This window comes from Mirounga leonina, unplaced genomic scaffold (assembly GCF_011800145.1).
Source record: "Mirounga leonina isolate KUSES-001 unplaced genomic scaffold, KU_Mleo_1.0 Mir_101664, whole genome shotgun sequence".
NCBI classification, from domain to species: Eukaryota; Metazoa; Chordata; class Mammalia; order Carnivora; family Phocidae; genus Mirounga; species Mirounga leonina.
In genome coordinates, this window is record NW_023270175.1 from 20,375,768 (window position 1) to 20,396,517 (window position 20,750).

The 20,750-nt window shown below is 44.7% G+C and overlaps 1 protein-coding gene across 1 annotated transcript; it reads left to right on the top strand.

Moving 5' to 3' along the window:
* Positions 1 to 728: 728 nt before the first annotated feature.
* UTP14A (UTP14A small subunit processome component) lies at positions 729 to 20,549 on the top strand. The gene is made up of 15 exons (XM_035008470.1): positions 729 to 820; positions 1,841 to 1,916; positions 3,121 to 3,191; positions 4,158 to 4,222; positions 6,263 to 6,405; positions 6,703 to 6,858; positions 12,111 to 12,230; positions 12,329 to 12,423; positions 13,020 to 13,143; positions 13,229 to 13,306; positions 13,800 to 14,187; positions 16,111 to 16,517; positions 17,304 to 17,497; positions 17,627 to 17,726; positions 20,112 to 20,549. The coding sequence occupies exons 1-15, from the start codon at positions 795 to 797 to the stop codon at positions 20,382 to 20,384; spliced, it is 2,316 nt and encodes a 771-aa protein (XP_034864361.1). The 5' UTR covers positions 729 to 794; the 3' UTR covers positions 20,385 to 20,549.
* Positions 20,550 to 20,750: the final 201 nt, after the last annotated feature.

Here is a 20,750-nt window from a genome sequence, read left to right on the forward strand (position 1 = left end):
TTTATTTAGCAACCTAGGGTGTCACTGAGGATCTTGTTCAGAGCAGTTTCAGTGGAATAGTGGGGCAAAAGCAAAATGGAAGTGGCTTAAAAGAGATGGCAAGAACGTTTTCGTATGTTATTTTTCTGCTTTTTAATAAAAAAAAAAAAGTCTTAACAGTTGATGGGAGGTGAGGATGTTGCAGCCACCAACACAGCCCATTCTTGGAAGAACCTCTGTTACCTACGGTAGGAGGAACCTGGAGCTGCAATTACAAGGGGACACAAGACGAAAGGGGATTTTTCCTTCCGAGGGGAGGAAACTTGCTTCGTTCACCGCCGAATCTCGGGGGCTAGCACAATGCTGGCCACTTCACTGGCGTTCGAGAAAGCCTCGAGCTGGCCGGTGCCGGACTCTCAGGACTCTGTGGAACACGGACGGGCGCGGGAGCCTTTCCTTTCAGATCAGGCAGCGACAACCAAGGCTCGGCCGGTCCCCGACAGCGCAGCGCCCTCGCCCTAAGCTCACCCACCTTGGGCCACGAGGAAACCACGAGCCGGGAGCGCGAACCAGAGATGACGGGGAGGTTGGGGGAGCGAAGCTCCGCCCGCTGACAGGCTTTAAACTCCAGTGTCCGGGACTCCTGCAGGCCCCTCCCGAAGCGTCTCCAGTTTCTTGCAAGCCTTGGGGCGGGGCGGAAGTGACGCGACACGCAGCGCGTGATTGGCGGAAGCAGAAATTGCTTTGCGGCCGGCACGGAAATTGATTTCCTTTCGGCTTCCGCTTGTGGCCCATGTGAGAGACAGGCTGCCGAGATGAACGTGGTCCGGGCTGCGGAAAGGTGAGGGATAAAGATCGGAGCGGGGGGCCTGGGTGTCATTGGGGCCGGGTCCCCCGGCTTTTGAGGAATGGAAGCCGCCTTTTAACAGACGACAGTTGTTCCGCTTCCAAGACCTCACCATTCATTACAATTTCCGCGATAACATCCTTGAAAAGTCCTTCTGATTTAATTTAATTCACTCCCTCCGCTCCCCAGCTTTTTAGCCTCATCCCTATTGGTCCTGATGCGGCCTCTCCCTCTCCAGCTAATTTGTTGCACTTTCCTCATCACGTGACTCCCTTTGCTGCTGCCGAAGCGCGTTCCGACTCTCGGTGTCGGGAGTTCCTGCGTTATAAATTCCCCTTATCTTGGATGCCTTGTAAATGTAATGGTTGTAATGGTTGCCTTGTAAAGATTGGTACATACTGTTAGGTAATAGAATCTATAACTTGGTTCAGGGTACCAGTCTCCTTAGTTAAGTACCTACTTTGCCGAGAAGGCCCCAGGAAAAACTGTTAACTCAGCTGCTTTCGTCCAATTCCCCCTTTCCCCATTCCTGGGAACAAATGATCGACATGTCACTTTTGAGTAAGCTGCACCTATAAAGGTGTCTTCCATTTGGAGGATGCTTAGAAATATTAATGGTGAAACTGCCTTGCCTCAAGGGCCAGCAACAGTGCCTTCTGTCACCTTACCTAGAGTCTTTTTTTTTTTTTTCCTTACCTAGAGTCTTAACATTTTTACAGCCTCCCGGAGGTCAGTGGAAAATTCAGTACCAGTAACTGAAGAGGGTTAGCTCTTTTTCATTCCATGCAATTCTGTAGGGGTGTTACCACCCACTGCTTACCCCATGGGGATGATGCCTGACTTCATTCTAAATTTAATGTCTTGACAAATCTCTTAAGTGTCCACATTGCTTGGTTTGTACCTCTTCCAGGGGATAGGACCATTCTGTGCTTAAATACCGAAGTTATGTTTTAGAGATTGTTGTAATAGAAGTTATTTCAATTGATAATATTTCTCTTTTATCTCCTTTAACAGCCTTCTGGCTTTAAGCCAACAGGAAGAACTAGAAGATTTGTCCAAAGACGACCCCTTGAGCCCCAGTGAAGATGAGGTGGGTGACAGCTGCTAAACTGCCTTCTCTGGTTCCCCTTCTGCCTCACAGTTACTCGACAGAAAAATGGTGGCAACATTGTTTATATTTTTTTCAGGTCTTGCAAATAAATTACAAATAGTCATTTAGTGTTTCATGTATAAGATATTGTATTAAGTGCTATGGGAATTTGAAGACTGTATAAGATACACTGTTTTCAAGTTGCCTAAGTATAGTTGAGTATATAAGACCAAAACACATGATCTTCATTATATGATTTCCCTATTACCCAAGTTTGGATTTTTGTAGAGGTATTTAATTACAAATCTTCCTCAATTTAAGATGGCATTACATCTGATAAACCCATCATAAATTGAAAATATTATAAATTGAAAATGCATTTAATGCCCCTAACTACTGAACATCATAACTTAGCCTAGCCCACCTTAAACTTGCTCTGAACACTTACATTAGCCTGCAGTTGGGCAAAATCATCTAACACAATGTCTATTTTAGAATAAAGTGGTGAATATCTCATGTAATATATTGACTACTGTACTGAAAATAAAAACCAGAATGGTTGTGTGGGTGTAGAATGGTTCTAAGTGTATCAGTTATTTACCCTGATGATTGTGTGGTTGACAGGAGCTGCAGCTCACTGCCACTGCCCAGCATCACAAGAATCATATCCCATGTTGCCAGCCTGGGAAAAGATCAAAATTCACATTTGAAATACAGTTTGTACTAAACACCTGTCACTTTCTCACCATCATAAAGTCAAAAAATTGTAAGTCAAACCATCATAAGTAATGGACTGTCTGTGTCTGACTGAAATACACATATACGTAATTAAGCTGGCTCGCCATCAAATGCTATAGGAATTCCAACTCTTTATTCTCTTGACAAAACTACTGAAAGTTTGTGTTTTTTTAATGTGAATGTTTCTGTGTCAGATCATGCTATATATTCTATACAGAGACATTCTCATAGCACTTTTCTTCTCAAGACTGATTAAGAGAGAGGCATGACATTAGCTACGGATCACTAGGCACTATGGTCTTTATGAGGAAGTTTGGCTCTTGAAGCTGTTCTTTGTTTGAGCTTGAATGCCTGCACACTAGACCTCATCTGATTCCCCAATCCTCCACTGACCAAAAGAACAAGAGATTTCCATGCTGTCTCTTCCTTTCCCTTATTCTGATGGTTTTTCCTTTTCTGTGTCTAGGGGGACATTGATGGAGAGAGAAAGCATCAAAAGCTTCTGGAAGCAATCAGTTCCCTTGATGGAAAGAATAGGTAACACTCCCGTCCATTTGAACAGGTTATAATTATAGCTGATTCCATGAGACAGATCTGCAACTAACATTGAGTGCTGGGGCTCCTGGCTTGCTCAGTCATTTGAGCATCTGACTCCTAGTTTCAGCTCAGGTCATGATCTCAGGGTCCTGGGATCAAGCATGAGTTGGGCTCTGCACTCAGCGCAGAGTCTGCTTGTCCCTCTCCCTCTACTCCTCCCCTGCTTGCTGTGCTCCTGCCGCATGCTCTCTCTATCTCTCAAGTAAATAAATAAAAATCTTTAAATAAATAAAATCTAAAAAAAAAAAACATTTATTGAGTGCCTAAGACAATGAAAACACAAGTGTCAGCATCATTATTAAGAGCACATACTTTAGAGACACACTGTGTAGGCAAATTTTTATCCTCTCTGCACCTAAATTTCTTCAACTAGAAAATAAGATTAATAACATTACCTACCTCAGAGGGTCATCATGACATTTAAATGAGTTAATAAGCATAAAGATCTTAAACCAATGCCCAGCATATAATAAGCATTATGTAATTGTTTAGCAGTTATTGTGTTAGGCCTTTGTGCATTTGAATTCTTAATCCATAATTATAGTCTTTTGAAGCATTGACTAGGAACTACTTATCTCCGTTAGAAAAGTTAATTGACTTGCTCCAAAGTCATTCTGCTCATAAGTGGCAGATCCAGGATTCAGATCTAGGTATGTTTGAATCCAAGTCCAGTACCTTTTCTGCTATGCCTACCTCATATTGCCTTGTGTTTTTGAGTGGCTGAGTCTACATTAAGAGATGGTTAGACAACCAAGTCCAGGTTAGGAACAGATTTCCTGGTTTCTTTGTGACAAAACCTGATTCTAGAAGAGAAATACCTGAAACCAAAGCCTTGTTTGAAAAGAGAAGTGCTTTCCCCAGCAAAACGTGGGGAAATGTACTATATTCTGCTTTGCCTAATTTCAGGAGGAAATTGGCTGAAAGATCTGAAGCTAGTCTGAAGGTGTCAGAGTTCAATGTCACTTCTGAAGGTAAGTTAACAAAGGAAGCAATCTGTTCGTGGAGCTTATGGAGTTAAAAGCATAATGGTCACTTCACCCCCACCCCCCTGGAACTGTTTTTGATATGGTTAATGGATCATACCATAAATACTTAACTGTGAGTGGGTGAAGAAAGACAGTCAGATGCCCTTGAGTTTCTTCCATTTCTAGAAGAAAGCCTTAAAGGCCACAGTCAAGGTCTCCCACCAATGAGCTACTTCTAGGGTACAGGGACATGAATGAAGGCAGCTACCTCTCACTAGCTTAATCACATTCACGATTTTATTTTTATTTCAGTTCTTACAGTGCTTTGAGTTTGGACAGGCAGATAATCTGCTGGAGCTCAAGAAGTCAAGTTACTGGGGCGCCTGGGTGGCTCAGTTGGTTAAGCGACTGCCTTCGGCTCAGGTCATGATCCTGGAGTCCCGGGATCGAGTCCCACATCAGGCTCCCTGCTCAGCAGGGAGTCTGCTTCTCCCTCTGACCCTCCCGCCTCTCATGCTCTCTGTCTCTCATTCTCTCTCTCGCAAATAAATAAAATCTTAAAAAAAAAAAAAAAAAAGTCAAGTTACTTACTCAAGGGCCTTCTCCTAGTACAATGTTTCTCAACCTCTTTTCTGTATTGTTCCCTGAGAAGCCTTTTTAGACTTTTTTTTTTTCATTGCCTCTCCCCCTCCCCACTCCCACCCCCACAGCCAGGAAATCAGATAACAAGGAATAAGATTTTTGTTGGATAGAGTTGAGCTTTGGAGGAACACCAGAAGTTGGGAATATCTTAAGATTTTTGGGGGGGGGGCGCCTGGGTGGCTCAGTCGTTAAGCGTCTGCCTTTGGCTCAGGTCATGATCCCAGGGTCCTGGAATCAAGCTCCGCATCGGGCTCCCTGCTCCGCGGGGAGCCTGCTTCTCTCTCTCCCACTCCCCCTGCTTGTGTTCCCTCTCTCACTGTGTCTCTCTTTGTCAAATAAATAAATAAAAATCTTTAAAAAAAAAATTTAAAAAAAAAAGATTTTTTTTTTCACCGCTCCCCCACCTCCAGAACCAATTTTCATCCCTTGAGTGGGTGAGTGATAATCACCCCTAATGTGAATACATGATCTAATAAATTGCAGAGTTGGGATTTTAACCTGATACGAAGTCTAGATGCCGTATCTTTTTCACCATATTCACAATTTAGGCAGCTCCAATGAGTTACAGGCTTCTAGTAACCACTAATGTAACTCCTCAGAACAAATAACAGTGTATTCTTCAAGCTTATTCATTCAACAAATACTTATGTTTCTACTATGTATCAGTTTCAGGACAGTTTAATAGATACTGGGGCTACAATGAAGAATAAGATGGGAGAAACGCTTCATGGAGTCTAACATTCTAAAGGAAGATCAAGTGGGGAGATAATAAGGATTAAAACCTGGTGGTGCAGTAAAGTGACTGAGTGGCTGCTTTAGTTTGGCTGGGCTGTGTCCTTTAGAATGATGTGATTCCAAGTATAAAGGGGAGCCACTGGAGGATTTTCAGCAGGATCCTGACATGCTGTGATTTATAGTTTCAAAATACCACTTTGGCTGCTGTGTGAAGAATGAAGTGCAGTGAGGCAAAAGTAGAAACAGAAAGACCAAGAGAAAAGCAAATGACTTTTTTTTTTAAAGATTTTATTTATTTATTCATGAGAGAGAGAGAGGCAGAGGCAGACCCGCACCCGCGGAGCAGGGAGCCCGATGCGGGACTCGATCCCAGGACCCTGGGATCATGACCTGAGCTGAAGGCAGACGCTTAACCGACTGAGCCACCCAGGCGTCCCGCAAATGACTTTTTAAAATAAATAATTTTCTCCTCTCTTCCACCCTTCAACACATTTGGGAATGTAGGAAAGCGATGGTGTCACTATGGCGGTTAAAGTAAGAGAATTATTCCTGCTTCCTCCCTACACATTGGCCTGTCTACCAGCATTTTCTACTGAGGTGTCTCCGTATGTTATATTGAGATTTTTGCCTCACTTCTCAGTCTGACCAGAAAGTTTGGCCTTTCTGCAGGATCAGGAGAAAAGCTAGTCCTTTCAGATCTACTTGGGCCTGTTAAAACTTCATCCTCACTGGCCACTGTGAAAAAGCAACTGAATAGAGTCAAATCAAAGAAGACTGTGGAGTTACCCCTTAACAAAGAAGAGGTTGAGCGGGTGAGTTGTAGAGAAAGTGGTCTATTAAGGGGAAGAAAGCGGACTGACAAGGAAAAATAGGGTACGAAGGGAAGGTGGGGGGAAGCCTGGAACATGGGGAGAGGGGGAAATTGTGATTGCCATGGAAAAGATTAAAACGCACCTCAGAGGGACTGCGTCCTGAGAAGTAAGCAAGAGCTACTCTCTAGCATACTGACTCTTGGGCTGAGAAACATTGGCCCCTGATTCCCTGCTGGTCCTTTGAGTTCAGTGCTTAATTTTGTGGCTCTTTCCTTTCGTGTACTTTGCCTGTTTCAGATTCACAGAGAAGTGGCATTCAATAAAACCTCACAAGCCCTCTCCAAATGGGATCCCATTGTCCTGAAGAACCGGCAAGCAGAGCAGCTGGTTTTTCCCCTGAAGAAAGAGCAGTCAGTCTTTGCTCCCATCGAACATGTGCTCAGTGGCTGGAAGGTGAGTGCCCCACCAGGAAACTGCACCTTGGCAGGTGAGATTGATGGGATTGGACCTGGTAAGCCAAGACCCCGGCTGCAGTCTTTAGCAGTCAAGGAAGGGAGAGAGGGGACAGCAAGACTCATGGTCAGTCATGCAATAGCCAGAATTGCTCTATAGTCACCCTTCACCCAATTGTAAGCACACAGCACATGGTTATGTCCATGTTTTTGTGTGAAAGCATCTTTGCCAGTAGAGAGGGAACAGAGTCCTGTTTTCTTTTTCATACCCCAGTTTTTAAAGCTGCATTCTGATCTGGGGAAAATCAGGAACTCAGCAGCATTACTGAGCCGTAGTAGGATGACATCTGAGCAGTAGAACCAGTTTGCTTTTAAAGGACTACCACATTAACAAATAATGTATCATGAGTCATGACTAGAAATTTAGCAAGTAGCTCATTATGACTCTGAGCTGCAGAAAATAAAAAAGTTATCTTAGAGCTGGGTTGTCCAGACACTAATCCCTGGCAAATTTTGTATTCATCTGAACTAAAAAAGATAATTGTGAGTATGGCGGATATAAAGTTAACCAGCTCTTCTTTACTATGAGGCTATGCTTTCCATTTTAATAGCATTAAAATAGCTTTTCTTTTATGAAATGATGGGACTGGGGGTGGAACGGTAGTTATGCCCTTGTTGGTAATCCTGTGTTCGTCCCCAAAGTCTCAATTTTTAGTCTGTGAACAATTTCCGAACAATTAGACTTCCTTTTCCAATACGCCATTGCTTATGGAGTTTGTAATGGGATATTCTGTCTTAAGTAGGAATGGTGAAAAACAGCAGTGCCCAAACTATGGATAGATGCCCTCTTTATGCTTCTTGTCTGCTTCCTAAGAATCCAGAAATAATAGTGTTCTATTTGTCAGGAAGTTGAGCTAATTAACGCTAATCAAAGTAAACATGGCTTGCTGCCGTAGCTAGACACTGAGCAAGCCATTGCTTATTATGGGGATAAGCTCTGTTTCAGATATTGTTGTTGAAGTCACTACCATTCTCTTTCTAGGATGCTTCCTTTTCCACAAGAAAAAGAGATCAGGTTTAAAGTGTGGCTGCAGGATGGAAGGGAGACTTTAGGAAAAAAAATTAGGAGGTAATACAATTTGTAGGATTCAAAAATAAAAAGTATAGAAGATATATTGTAAAAAGCCTGACCCCACCTCTGTCCCCCATCTGCTCATTTTTACCCCCATACTCACTCGGAAATAACCACTTTTGTAAGTTTTTTTGTTGTTGTTAACCTGAGAGTTTCATTGCTATATTTGTGTTTACCTCGTTTTTTTAATCAAAAGAGTAGTAGCACGCTACTACACATTCTTCTGCACCTTGCTTTTTCCAAATGACAGTGTCATCTTGGAAATAGCTGGAAAATGCCTAGTTGGTTATTAAACATGAGATGATGGAGGAGTAAGTTACATTAAGAATGGTACAACCTTTGCTCTCCAGAACCACTGTGCAAGACAGAGTGGAGCCCCCCCCCCCACCAAATGCTATACATGAATCTACCATTTATTCTAAGATTCATTTTTTTAAAGATTTCATTTATTTATTTTTGCGAGAGAGAGGGAGTGAGAGAGCACGTGTGCATGCACATGAGCAGGGATATGGGCAGGGGTATGGGCAGAGGGAGAAGCAGACTCCCCACTGAGCAGGGAGCCTGATGTGGGACTCGATCCCAGGACCCTGGGACGCTTAACCAGCTGAGCTACCCAGGCGCCCTCTAAGATCCATTTTTGAGAAATTAGGCCAGTATGGCACAGAGCAGTAAAGAAATGCTTAGGTCAGGGCATGCTTTCTGGTTAGCAACTGAGTTCTCTTCTTATAACCTAGAATGCAAAGTACCAAGGACTCCAGAGATTAAGAATCCAAAAAGTCTGCACTATAGTTTTGGCCCAGCTTCTGAAAATCCCATTTCACTCCAAGAAGATTTAAATGGGATAATGCATGAGAAAGCATTTGTAAACTGCAAAGTGCTAGAAATGATGTAAGGTACCTTCCCAGCCCCTAGCAGCCTACACTAGCGTTACCCAAAGTGTTCTCCTCAAAACCCTAGTTTCTCAATACGCCCTCAAAAAGGTGGGGTTCTGTTGCTAGAAAATGTTGCATGCCCTTGCTGGAAATTGGCAGTTCATAATATACACTAGCATTTAAAAGGCTATGAGAAGGGGCGCCTGGGTGGCTCAGTTGGTTAGGCGACTGCCTTCGGCTCAGGTCATGATCCTGGAGTCCCGGGATCGAGTCCCACATTGGGCTCCCTGCTCAGCAGGGGGGTCTGCTTCTCCCTCTGATCTTCTTCCCTCTCGTGCTCTCGGTCTCTCATTCTCTCTCAAATAAAAAAAAAAAAATCTTTAAAAATAAATAAATAAATAAATAAAAGGCTATGAGAAGACAGTAAAGAAACCTCTTTGACTTACTCTAACCCAGAGTGTACAAACGAAAAGCAAATAAATTTAATTTTAAACTTAAAAAAAAATAAAGTAAATCTTGTTAGTTGATGAGGAATTTGCTTTGGGAAGAGCTGTCTCCACTGCTGCCTCTGTACTCTTACCTTCTTTCCCTACTACCCTACTGAATCTTCTCTCAGAGGGTATTAGTGAGAGGCCTCTGAATCGCCAAATCCTAGGCCCTCTGAGGCTTCAGCCTATTGGACGCTACTGACACATCACATTGGTTAAAAAAAAAAAAAAAAAAAACTCTCCTCCCTTGGCTTTTGTGATGACATAGTCTGATTTTTTTTTTTAATCTATCTGACTTTTCCTTAGTTCTTTTTATTATTGCTCTGTAAATTCCATAGCTTTTGGCTATCACCCGTATATACTACAGATCACTCTAGATGCCTTCTTCTGAGCTCCAGTCCCATATTCCATATGACCAGCAGGCCTCGCCTGGATCTCCCATATGCAACTTAAACTTCACACACAACAAAGTAAACTTGGCATTTTCCTTCATTCTGTAACTCAGTCAACAGTATAACTCCCTACCCTGGTCCCTTAGGTTGGAAACCTCAGCCATCTGATTCTTCTTCCCCCTTCTCCCGCTCCTCCCCCCTTAACTGCTACCCCTCCCCAGCCCACATGGTGGGCTACTCCTGTAAATTTTCTCTGTAATAGCTCTCAGATCCCTGGTTCGTCTTCTCATTTTCACCTGTCATTTGGCACTTTACATATAAACCCTTACATGAGCGCCAGGATTTTTTTTCCAAAACACAAAACTGAGTGTCTCCTGCTTAAAATCCTTCAAAAGGCTCTTTACTTATAGAACAAGACAGAAGTGCCTCGTGTTTTAGCTACGCTGGACAAAACATTTTCCCTTACATATCTCTCCATATATGTGTTTTTATTTACACTCATCTCCATCCCCCCCGCCCTTACAGAATTGTACTTAATGCCTCAAAGCCTAATTCAAAAAGTCCTTCCCCAAGCATAACCCACCTCCTAATCAAAATTATTGTTCACTTCCTTTGTGATCGCTCCGATGGATTAATATGTGACCCATTATGTTGCCAGTGGTACCTGTGTCTCTTCCCTCTGAAAGGCTCTGAGCTCTATGAGGACAGGAACAATCTTAATCAATTGTGTATTCCTAGCACCCTGCACAAGTACCTGGAATGTAGCTGCAATCAATAAATGTTTGTAAATTGAATTGGAGGTAGATTACAACATTGTAATATAAATCATTTTGTAGCCTGTGATTGATCACTACTGCAAATACTAAAAATGGAAGAACATGCACCTTTACCATTCAGTAGAATAGGTTTATGGTTAAATCAATAGCGCCGTGTAACTTGTGGTGATCTGTGTTTATGCATTTGTCCAGATATTTGTTAATACCCACCATGATGTATATGGCTGTTGAAGAAAACCTCATATAATACATGTGTGAGGTTTGAAACTGGCTCTGTTGCCTAGGGCTATCTTTGTGCCTTGCCAAAGTGGACCATGGCATGATCAGCCTGATTATTTTAACCATCTACACAGTATCAGTCAAGGAGTAAACAGCGTCTTTTGTTGACATGTGAAGTAACTGGTTCAGTCCATTCATTTCATATATATAGACTACGTAGCATGCAAAGTTAAATGGAAACTAAGGGATAGGAACCAAAATTAGAAAATGACTAGAGTTGGGATGCCTGGGTGGCTCAGTCGTTAAGCATCTGCCTTCAGCTCAGGTCACAATCCCAGGGTCCTGGGATCAAGTCCCACATCGGGCTCCTTATTCAGCAGGGAGCCTGCTTTTCCCTCTGCCTGCCGCTCCCTCTGCTTGCGCTCTCTCACTCTCTCTCTGACAGATAAATAAAATAAAATAAATCTTTAAAAAAAAGGATTGAGAAAAAAACTTTTAAAAAATGACTAGAGGGGCGCCTGGGTGGCTCAGTCGTTAAGCGTCTGCCTTCGGCTCAGGTCATGATCCCAGGGTCCTGGGATCGAGCCCCGCATCGGGCTCCCTGCTCCGCGGGAGGCCTGCTTCTCCCTCTCCCTCTCCCCCTGCTTGTGTTCCCTCTCTCGCTGTATCTCTGTCAAATAAATAAATAAAATCTTTAAAAAAAAAAAAAAGGCTTGTAAGAATCTTAAATTCCTTTTTTTAAAAAATATTTATTTGAGAGCAAGAGATAGCGAGAGTGAGCATGAGCAGGGTTAGGGCAGAGGGAGAAGCAGACTCCCCGCAGAGCAGGGAGCCTGATGTGGGGCTCCATCCCAGAACCCTGAGATCATGACCTGAGCCGAAGGCAGAAGCTTAACCTACTGAGCCAGCCAGGCGCCCCCAAGTCTTCAATTCCTAACTTAACAATAATACACATACGTACTTCAAATATACGTAATACAGGGACCATTTTGTTTTGCCACTATCAGAACTGACAGTTTGGTACTGCTGTCCCTCCGTCCTGCCAGCATTTACCTTAAGGGCATCCTGCTTTGATATTTAAGAGAATGGTATTCTGTTTTACATATTTTGGTAATCTGAACAGAGTGATCCCCTCAGTAATATTAGAGAGTAGTTTTAGAATCCCCTTGCTGAAGTTGTCTTAAATCGGAAGAAAATGAGGTTTTATCTACACCGCTGAACAGCGAGACTGAAACCCTTTCTCTTACTGTAACAGCCAATCCTTTCCAGTTTGTGATTCCCATTATAGTATTATAAAGTAGATGGTCATAGGATTGTAAACAGGGACGCCAGGAGCATGGCTTACGACTTAGAATGTTCTCTTCCCTCCTTAAGGCAAGAACTCCCCTGGAGCAGGAAGTTTTTAACCTCCTCCATAAGAACAAGCAGCCAGTGACGGACCCTTTACTGACTCCAGTGGAAAAGGCCTCTCTCAAAGCAATGAGCCTGGAAGACGTAAGTGTAACAGGCCCTTTGATATATCCAGACATGTTCTGTTCCTCCCAGTATTTGCCCTCAAGCCCAGGAGTCACTGTGAATGTCATTCATTGTAGGCTAAGGTGCGCCGAGCAGAGCTTCAGAGGGCCCGGGCCCTGCAGTCCTACTATGAAGCCAGGGCTCGAAGAGAAAAGAAAATCAAGAGCAAAAAGTAAGGAGGCCCCTATTGAAGTGGCCATGGGTGCCCTGGAAGAAAGTGATGTGGCTAATCATGAGTCCATAGGAAAGAGCCTTTGACGTAGCAGCTGGGGTCATGTGGAAGAGGTCCCAAATAGGAGTGACTAGCATTTTTTTTTTCTCAGTCCAACCTCATAGTTTTGCCTGCTTCGGTAGTGCCCTCTCCTCTGGCTTTGGCTTTCAATCTTGGTTTTGCTAAAAAGAGGACTGTTCAATTACTTTCTCTCCCTTCCAGGACATCACGGAGTGGTTCTGCAGAATGAGCTCTGAATTCTACAGCTGTTGAGGCCAGTAGGGCTTCCTTCCTGCCTTTTTGCCTCTTTGGAACTTCTACTCTTGCCTTGCGCTCTAGAAGCAGAGGGGACTCTTTGCCCTGCAGAGGTGTGCCCCTGGGGGCTGCAGGGACGGAGAGGCTTGCCAGACCTCTCAGGTCCCAAACTGGTTCCCTGTAGTCAGCCAGCTCTGTGATGTCCTTTCTAGCCCCTGCATAGGGAAACCCCTTGGGGAGCGGGGACACTTTTGTGTGTGGCATCAGTGTTTCAGCTAAATCTCTGCCCTCTCACTCTATAGGTATCACAAGGTTCTGAAGAAAGGAAAGGCCAGGAAAGCCCTCAAAGAGTTTGAGAAGCTGCGGAAGGTTAATCCTACCGCAGCATTGGAAGAACTGGAAAAAATTGAAAAGGCCAGAATGATGGTGAGGCTGCCTCTTGCCCCCCAACCCCTTGAACCGGCTTTCCCCCAGAAAGTGGTAAGAATCTCACTCTGCCCTTTCTTTCCAGGAGCGAATGAGCCTTAAGCACCAGAACAGTGGGAAATGGGCCAAGTCAAAGGCAATTATGGCCAAATATGACCTGGAGGTAAGAGATCATCGGGGTGAGAGAAGAGATGGAATTGGAGGACAGAAAGGAAAATCAGTCCATAAGGATGCTAGCAGAAGCAGAGTTGGGGAAGAGCCCTGAGGAAGAATGGAAAACCAGGATTCTAAAAAGGCATCAGAAAATCTCTAAGGCAGAGAGGAAAAGAACCAGGAACAAGGTGGAAAAGGAGAGATGAAAGGGAAACAGCATTGAAGGCAAGTCCAGTTAAAGGGGAGAGGAGCTTTTTTTTTTTTTTTTTTTTTTTTTTTTTTTTAACCTTGTTTCACGTGTTGATTTCCTTGAGGACAAAGAATTTGTCTCCCATATTATTCCATAGCCGTTAACACAGTGGTATATGTGCAGTTTAAACAGTAGGTACTGGTAAGAAATACTTAAGTCAAATTGAGAGGAGGCAGCTTTACGAAATGAACCAGGCAAGGTGTCGTTGCAGTCACTAATGACAAGGCACTCGTGCTGTGACTCCTTCCTCCAGGCTCGCCAGGCTATGCAGGAACAATTGGCCAGGAACAAAGAACTGACGCAGAAGCTCCAGGTGGCCTCCGACAGTGAGGAAGAGGAGGAAGGTGTGGAGGAAGAGGGTGAACTTGTCCCTGATGCAGTGAATGAGATCCAGATGGATGCCAATGGACCGAACCCGTGGATGCTCAGGAATCACTCCAGAGGCACAAAAGAGATCAAAGTCCAGGACCCTGAGCAACTTCCGGAGCCTGTGGCCCACGAGGCTTCTGAGAATGAGGAAGAAGAAAGACCAGGGGCAGAGGAAGAAATTTTGTTGAATGAATTCGAGGAAAGGCGATCACTTCGGAAAAAGTCTGGGCTCAACCAGGACGCCGAGCTGGTGAGCAGACAAGAGCCAAAAGGTGAGTTGTGGTGGACTGGACTGAAGAGCTGCCCAGTGCTAGTGCTGTGGACGGACCGAGAGAGGCAAACTGTCCACGCACACGGCTGCTGAGTGATTCGGCTCTCGGGACTTTCCAGAGAATGCCGTGGGTCCCTGAAGAGAAGACAGATTCATAATAACCGTTTTTCTTCAAAGGCATTTAATACACAGTCATCTGCATGGCTGTACAAGGTGTATTCGGATATGTTTTCTGCTCTTGAGGGCCTATGGTCATCAGAGACAGAACCTCTCCATCCTTGAGGTAAGGGCAGGAGCTAACATGACTGGTGCCCACAAACCAGACCCAACTGCATGTGGTAGCACGGCAAGTCCGAAAGGCCGTTCGTACCCACAGACACAGGCAGATTTTGAGGCATTATGAAATTTCTTCGAATTACTGCTGCCGTTTCCGGTTTTGTTTGTAAAGTAGGAGTGGCATTTTTAGCACTTCACGATGTCGGTTGATATGTGCGAATGTGGGATAAGACTTTCTTGACAGGAATGAAGGACTCCACAGGCTACGTGGCAAATTAGAATTGTCACCCCATGCTCACACTCGATTTGTGTATTATATTTTCTGTTATTTTCAAGAGATTTCATATTAACAACCTTAGCACCCTTGAGACAGGTCAGAAAGCTCCCATTCTGGGGAGAAAGTCTGCTCAGGAAACTACATTTAGAAATCACTTGGCTATCTGGGCAGATTCTTGGGTCTGATTTTATTTCCTATAAAAATAATGCATTCAGATGATGGCAAGAATCTGTTTTTCCATGTAAAACAGTATTTTGAAAGAGCTGTCGTTTAGAATGTATCATAGGACCTTTACTTAGGGTTCTCAGCTGGAGAGTTCTGGGATTAATAGTTACAAGCAGTCACTTCCAAGAGGCCTTTGGAAAGCACCACCGCAGGCCAAGATCATGGGGGCAGTCTTTATACGACCCCAGGACACCAGCCATATGGTCCTGAGCTTCCTCAAAAGCTGATCCTCTTGCTAAAAGTATAGAGCAGTTGGTTGTGTGGTATGAAAGGTGGATTTGGATTTCCTTGGATGAAAAATTAATAGAATGTTTCCAAGTCTTCAGGCAAATAGCATCCTAAAATAGTGGGAAGTTGTGGGCCCCAAATAAAATGAGCCAAGGACCTTGATCCTTATGGAAAAAATATACATGTGTCCAAAGGGCAGATTTAAGTAGCTTCTCAGAGGCTTCAGGCCAAAGCTAGGGAATAGAATGGATAAACTTGGGAATGGAGGCAACTCGAGTCAAACAAAGAAGAGTTTAGACGTATGTCCCTGCCATATTTCCCTCAGGGCTCTCAGAGCCTAGTGGTATTTGCTCAGATGTTGCCGGTGACTAGAAAATGCCAAGCAACCTGACTTGGCCACAGCAGATTATGAAATGCTGCTTTCAGATAAAACAGTGCTGGATTTGGTTGGGACAAAGAGGAAATGACAGCGTAAATTACAAATGGTAAATCACATTTTTATAAATTACAAATAATAAATTACAGTGACGTTGCATTCAGAGGCTACCTGTTAAAACGGCTTTTTTTTTTTTTTTTAAATTTGGGACTTGGGGCCAACTCTCCAAGCGGGGTTTACTGCAGGGGGAAATTAAGCCACAGTTCCAGTTAGGCAGTGAGTCACTGACATAGCTGGGACTAGGACCCGGGACATCTGCTTCCCAACATGCTGCTTTTAACTACTAACCTCTATTGCATGCTACTTGATAGGCAATGATAGTGAACTCTCCAAAAGATCTAGCGAAGGGAATCCTCTCTTCCCTGTGGTGCCGAGCCCCATGAATGGGAGCACCTAAATGCTCGTCGAGTGTGCTCAGTAAATGCTCCTTGGCAAGGCAACTTCCAGCCTCCTTTTCTGACCGCTTTCCTTTCTTTCCCCAGGTTCTAGCAGCCAGGAGGTGCTGTCTGAACTGAGGGCACTGTCTCAGAAACTCAACAAGGAAAGCCAGCAGTCTGGAAAGCAGAACGTGAGTTCCGTGAGGACAGTTCTGGCAGTCCAGAGAGAGGAACCTACCGAGGCAGAAGAGGAGCCCCTGTTGTTGCAGAGGCCAGAGAGAGCACACACTCTGGAGGAGCTAGAAGAGCTGGGCAAAGAAGGATGTTTTCAAAATAAAGAGGTCCCCAGGCCTGTGGGGGAAGGGCAGCAGTCGGAGAGGAACCCAGATAATCAGCCTGATGCTCCCAAGGAAAAGAAAAGGAAGGAGCAAATGATTGATCTACAGAACCTCCTGACCACAAAATCTCCTTCTGTGAAGTCTTTGGCAGTTCCCATGACAGTAGAGGAGTTGGTGAGCAGAGCCAGGGGCGTGGGCCATTGTGGGGGATCCGAGCTGGTGCAGAAAGTGTCCTTCTTGCAAGGAGAGTAGAATCAGGGAAGTTTTGTTGTGCTGGGGGCACATATCAGTAGTTGAAAGGCCCAGAACAGTAAGGGGCCAGGCTGGTCCCGGTGACCGTTCAGTAGACACCACTATGTGAGTGCTGCCCAGACTCCCACATCTTAAATCCTGAGCCACCAAACATTCCCTGGGGCGATTCTAAAACTGCTCTCAGAGGAAAGGAGGCACTCAAAGCTCTGAGCAGATCCCAGGCAGGACAACTCAAAGGTGAGTCATTGAGCTATTGCCAAGGTTGGACTCTATTCACTGGGATCTGAAATGGTCCGAGACTGCCTAAGTAATTGAAACTGCTCGAGTGAGGAGCCCTATAGGGCCTGTCTTTTCAGGGATGTAAGTCGGAGGACATGCATGCTCTGGCCAGGCCACTTAGAGCTCCTCCTCCTAACACAGGCCATCCCTTTCTCCACGCTGCAGCTTCCTTACTGAAAGTTTAAAGTCGTGTCATATGATAAGGAGTTAGGGATATTTACCCTAGAGAGAAGAAAATTAGAGCAGGATTGCCTACCGATCCCTTAAGATTGCAAGACCATAATTGTTCAGCGCTTTCCCCCTAGGGGGCGCTAAAATGTCACAACCCAAAATTCAAGCGTTCTTGCCCCGAACCACCACGGCTCTCCCACCACGGCTCTCCCACGGCTCTTAAGGCAAGCTGTAGCTCTCACTCTTGTTTTTTCCCAGGAAGATGAAGAGGAGAGAGATCAAAAGCAGATGATAAAGGAAGCTTTTGCCGGGGATGATGTCATCAGAGACTTCTTGAAAGAGAAGAGGGAAGCTGTGGAGGCGAGTAAGCCAAAGGACGTGGACCTGACTCTGCCTGGCTGGGGCGAGTGGGGTGGTATGGGCCTAAAGCCCAGTGCCAAGAAGAGACGCCGGTAAGAACAGGGAAGAAAGCCTGTCAGAAGTGCACCAGGTTCTCCCACTTCACCCTCATGCCTCCTCCCTGCCCTTTTGACTGAGTCCTTAATGCTCTTAGTCAGGCGTCCTGCTGTTCTGCTTTCCAGGTTTCTCATTAAAACCCCTGAGGGTCCTCCAAGAAAAGACAAGAATTTGCCAAATGTGATTATCAATGAGAAGCGAAATGTCCATGCAGCAGCTCATCAGGTGAGGAAGAGAGAAACCCTTTGCTGCCTAGCTCTCTTGCTTGAAAGGAATATTCTAGTGCTCTGTGGTCAAGAGGGATGTGTGATCTTGACCACAGAATCAAAGCTGTTCTCTTTATCACTGACTGGCTCTGAGATGAATAATTCCAGATCAATTCTGGTGTTTTAATTTCTGACTAGGAAGAGGTTGAGGCTTAAAGGAAAATCTTGGCAACAATGGTGAAGCCCCCGAATTTGCGTTTTCAGCTAGCACCCCAGATAATTCCAATGCAGACAGGTCTCACCAAGCTAAGAATTACCATTCCTCAGGCTTGTATTTGTAGTCAAGGTAATGTTGAGAGGCCATAGGTTTGAGCTGCATCTTAAGAAAAATGAAGACAAACTGGTACTCGTTCAGGACAGCCAGTGGAATTAAAATTGTGTCCAATGACAAGCCAGGGATATTTACCCAAGAGAGAAGCAAACTGGAGCATGATCATGGTCTTCAAGTATATTGAAGGTTGTCATGTGGAGTGCAGTCACATAAAGTAGCAGTTAAGGGAAAAGCAGGGAGGGAGTTCAGTTAGAGGAGAAACTCTGGGGCTGGCTCAGTCGATAGAACAGGTGGCTCTTGATCTCAGGGTCATGAATTCAAGCCCCACATTGGGCGTGGAGCCCACTTTTAAAAAAAAAAAAAAGGAAGAAAGAAAAACTTTCCCCTGTTCCACAGGGAGAATGGGTTGCCCTGGGGATATGAGTGTGTGTAGAGGGGACTCAGGAATGAGACTGGACTCGATGACTTTTATGTTCCCTTCAATTCTAAAAGTCTGTGACCCTGAGACCTGTCCCCAGCCAGTATAATATTGAAATGAGTTGTAGTTTTTCTTCTGAAAAAGAGGGGGAACTATTTAATAGCTACAAAAGAGAAGTAAGAAATGATCATTTCAGTAATACTCTACTGCTCTTATTTTGTGAACCAATCCCTGCGGAAATTGAATTGTAATCCCAGTTGCAGATCTATAACCACAAAAGAGGCAATGATCAGGCAGTTATAGGATAAAAGAGAGAGAAAAAAGGGTTAAAAGGCTGCTTCACCAGGACAGGAAGAGCAGTGTGGACCTCAGTAAAATCAGGAGTCTTGCCTTTAAAAAAAAAAAAAATACCGGGGCGCCTGGGTGGCTCAGTCGTTAAGCGTCTGCCTTCAGCTCAGGTCATGATCCCGGGGTCCTGGGATCGAGCCCTGCATCGGGCTCCCCGCTCGACGGGAGACCTGCTTCTCCCTCTCCCCCTGCTTGTGTTCCCTCTCTCGCTGTCTCTGTCAAATAAATAAATAAAAAGTCTTAAAAAAAAAATAGTCACAGTAAACTGACAGTTTTCCAAGAATCTCCCTGATTTTCCTCATCTTTTTAATAAGCTGTAGCCTGCAGGTCCCAGCATGCAGTAGAATAAAGTGTGCTTCAAGCTGAAGGAAGAAAGAAAAGCCTCCCAAGGCTGAACATTTTGCCCAGGTGTTTTTTTCTCTTTATGTGACATGCACAGATCTAGGCAGCAACCCCACTAAGACAACACATTCCCTTAACCTAAAGAAAATCTGTGTCCTTCACTACCACCAGGACCACCCAGCAGTATCAGCTTCTCAGGTGTTCCACTGAACATCTCCAAAGACTACTGATTATAACTTCCTGATTTTTCTGCTTACATTCCCCCCCCGCCCTCTTCTTTGGCCTTCAGGGGAAGTGTTTAAAGATTGTTGTTTAAATGTCTGAAGGTAGCGCTGTTTGGAGTGGAGAAGAGTACTAGACAAGGAAAGGAACCCTAGGTTCCGTTCTCCCTCACTGCTCATAATTTACTTGGGTAAATCCTTTCCCCTCTCTACGCCAGATTCTGAAGCCAAGGGAGATGACCTTTGCCATTATCTAGGGCCTTCCAGCTCTGACATTCTGTGATGCCAAAAAGGATGAAGCTAACTAAGCATCACAGCCTGGTGTAGTTCAGGATTCATGGTCAACCTCTGGGTTCTTTAAAACGTCAAACCTGTGTCTCAAGGAGAAGAAAGCAAGGGATTAAGAGTTCAAAGAGGGTAGGAGGGTCACAGCATTCACAGGGACCCACAAATGCCCAGACGTGTCTTGTGGTCACAGTATCGTATATTTCAATTCCGGTTGTTGGGTAAGCCAGCAGGGTGTCTAATCCCAATTAGTCCCTTCCACTCCCAGATGTCCTCAAGCAGATTGGAACTTTTAAGGTTAGACAGGGGCATTTGGGATTCCTTGATGTCTCAGTAGCTTCACTCACTGCAGCCACATAGAACTGTGGCCTGGCACTAAACTACCAACCAGTTGCCATTCGAGTTTACCAACTACACCCCAGGCCGGCTCGTAACCAGTCACTCTACTTTCCTTTCCAGGTGCGGGTGCTTCCATATCCATTCACACACCATCGGCAATTTGAAAGGACCATCCAGACCCCTATAGGATCTACGTGGAACACGCAGAGGGCCTTCCAAAAGCTGACTACACCGAAGGTTGTCACCAAGCCAGGTCACATCATTAAGCCTATAAAAGCAGAGGATGTGGGCTACCGGTCTTCTTCCAGGTCGGACCTCTCTGTCGTACAGAGGAATCCAAAACAACTCTCCATACGTCACAAAAAACACCTGAAGAAAAACTCTGTAGATTGAGTTGCTGCAGGAGTGACATCTTGGTGCCCAGAACTAGGAGCCCCAACTGCTCCTCCATTGGCCGGGTTTGACTCTGAGCTGCAGGATCCATTCCCAGACTGGCTTAGCACACTGTGAGTGTAGTTAAGCCACATTTTAGAAATAAATGCATTTTTATCTATTTAACTGGAATGTACTTTATGTTGTCACAAGTCAGGACACCTTTGGGTGCTCCCCATGGCATTTCTCTAGTCACACTTGTCAGAGAAACCTCACTTTCTCACCAAGGATTATGTAGTTAGTCCTAAATTAAAGTAGAAATTACCAGAGCCTATGATCTTAAATACATATCAGACATGATCCCCTAGAACACACTCAAAGAGTCAG

Excerpts from the sequence above, each read along its gene's own strand:
- UTP14A (XM_035008470.1), top strand. The coding sequence starts at position 795 with ATGAACGTGGTCCGGGCTGCGGAAAG. Across the intron at positions 821-1,840 it reads GTGGTCCGGGCTGCGGAAAG|CCTTCTGGCTTTAAGCCAAC; the intron begins GTGAGGGATAAA and ends CTCCTTTAACAG. Across the intron at positions 4,223-6,262 it reads GTTCAATGTCACTTCTGAAG|GATCAGGAGAAAAGCTAGTC; the intron begins GTAAGTTAACAA and ends GCCTTTCTGCAG.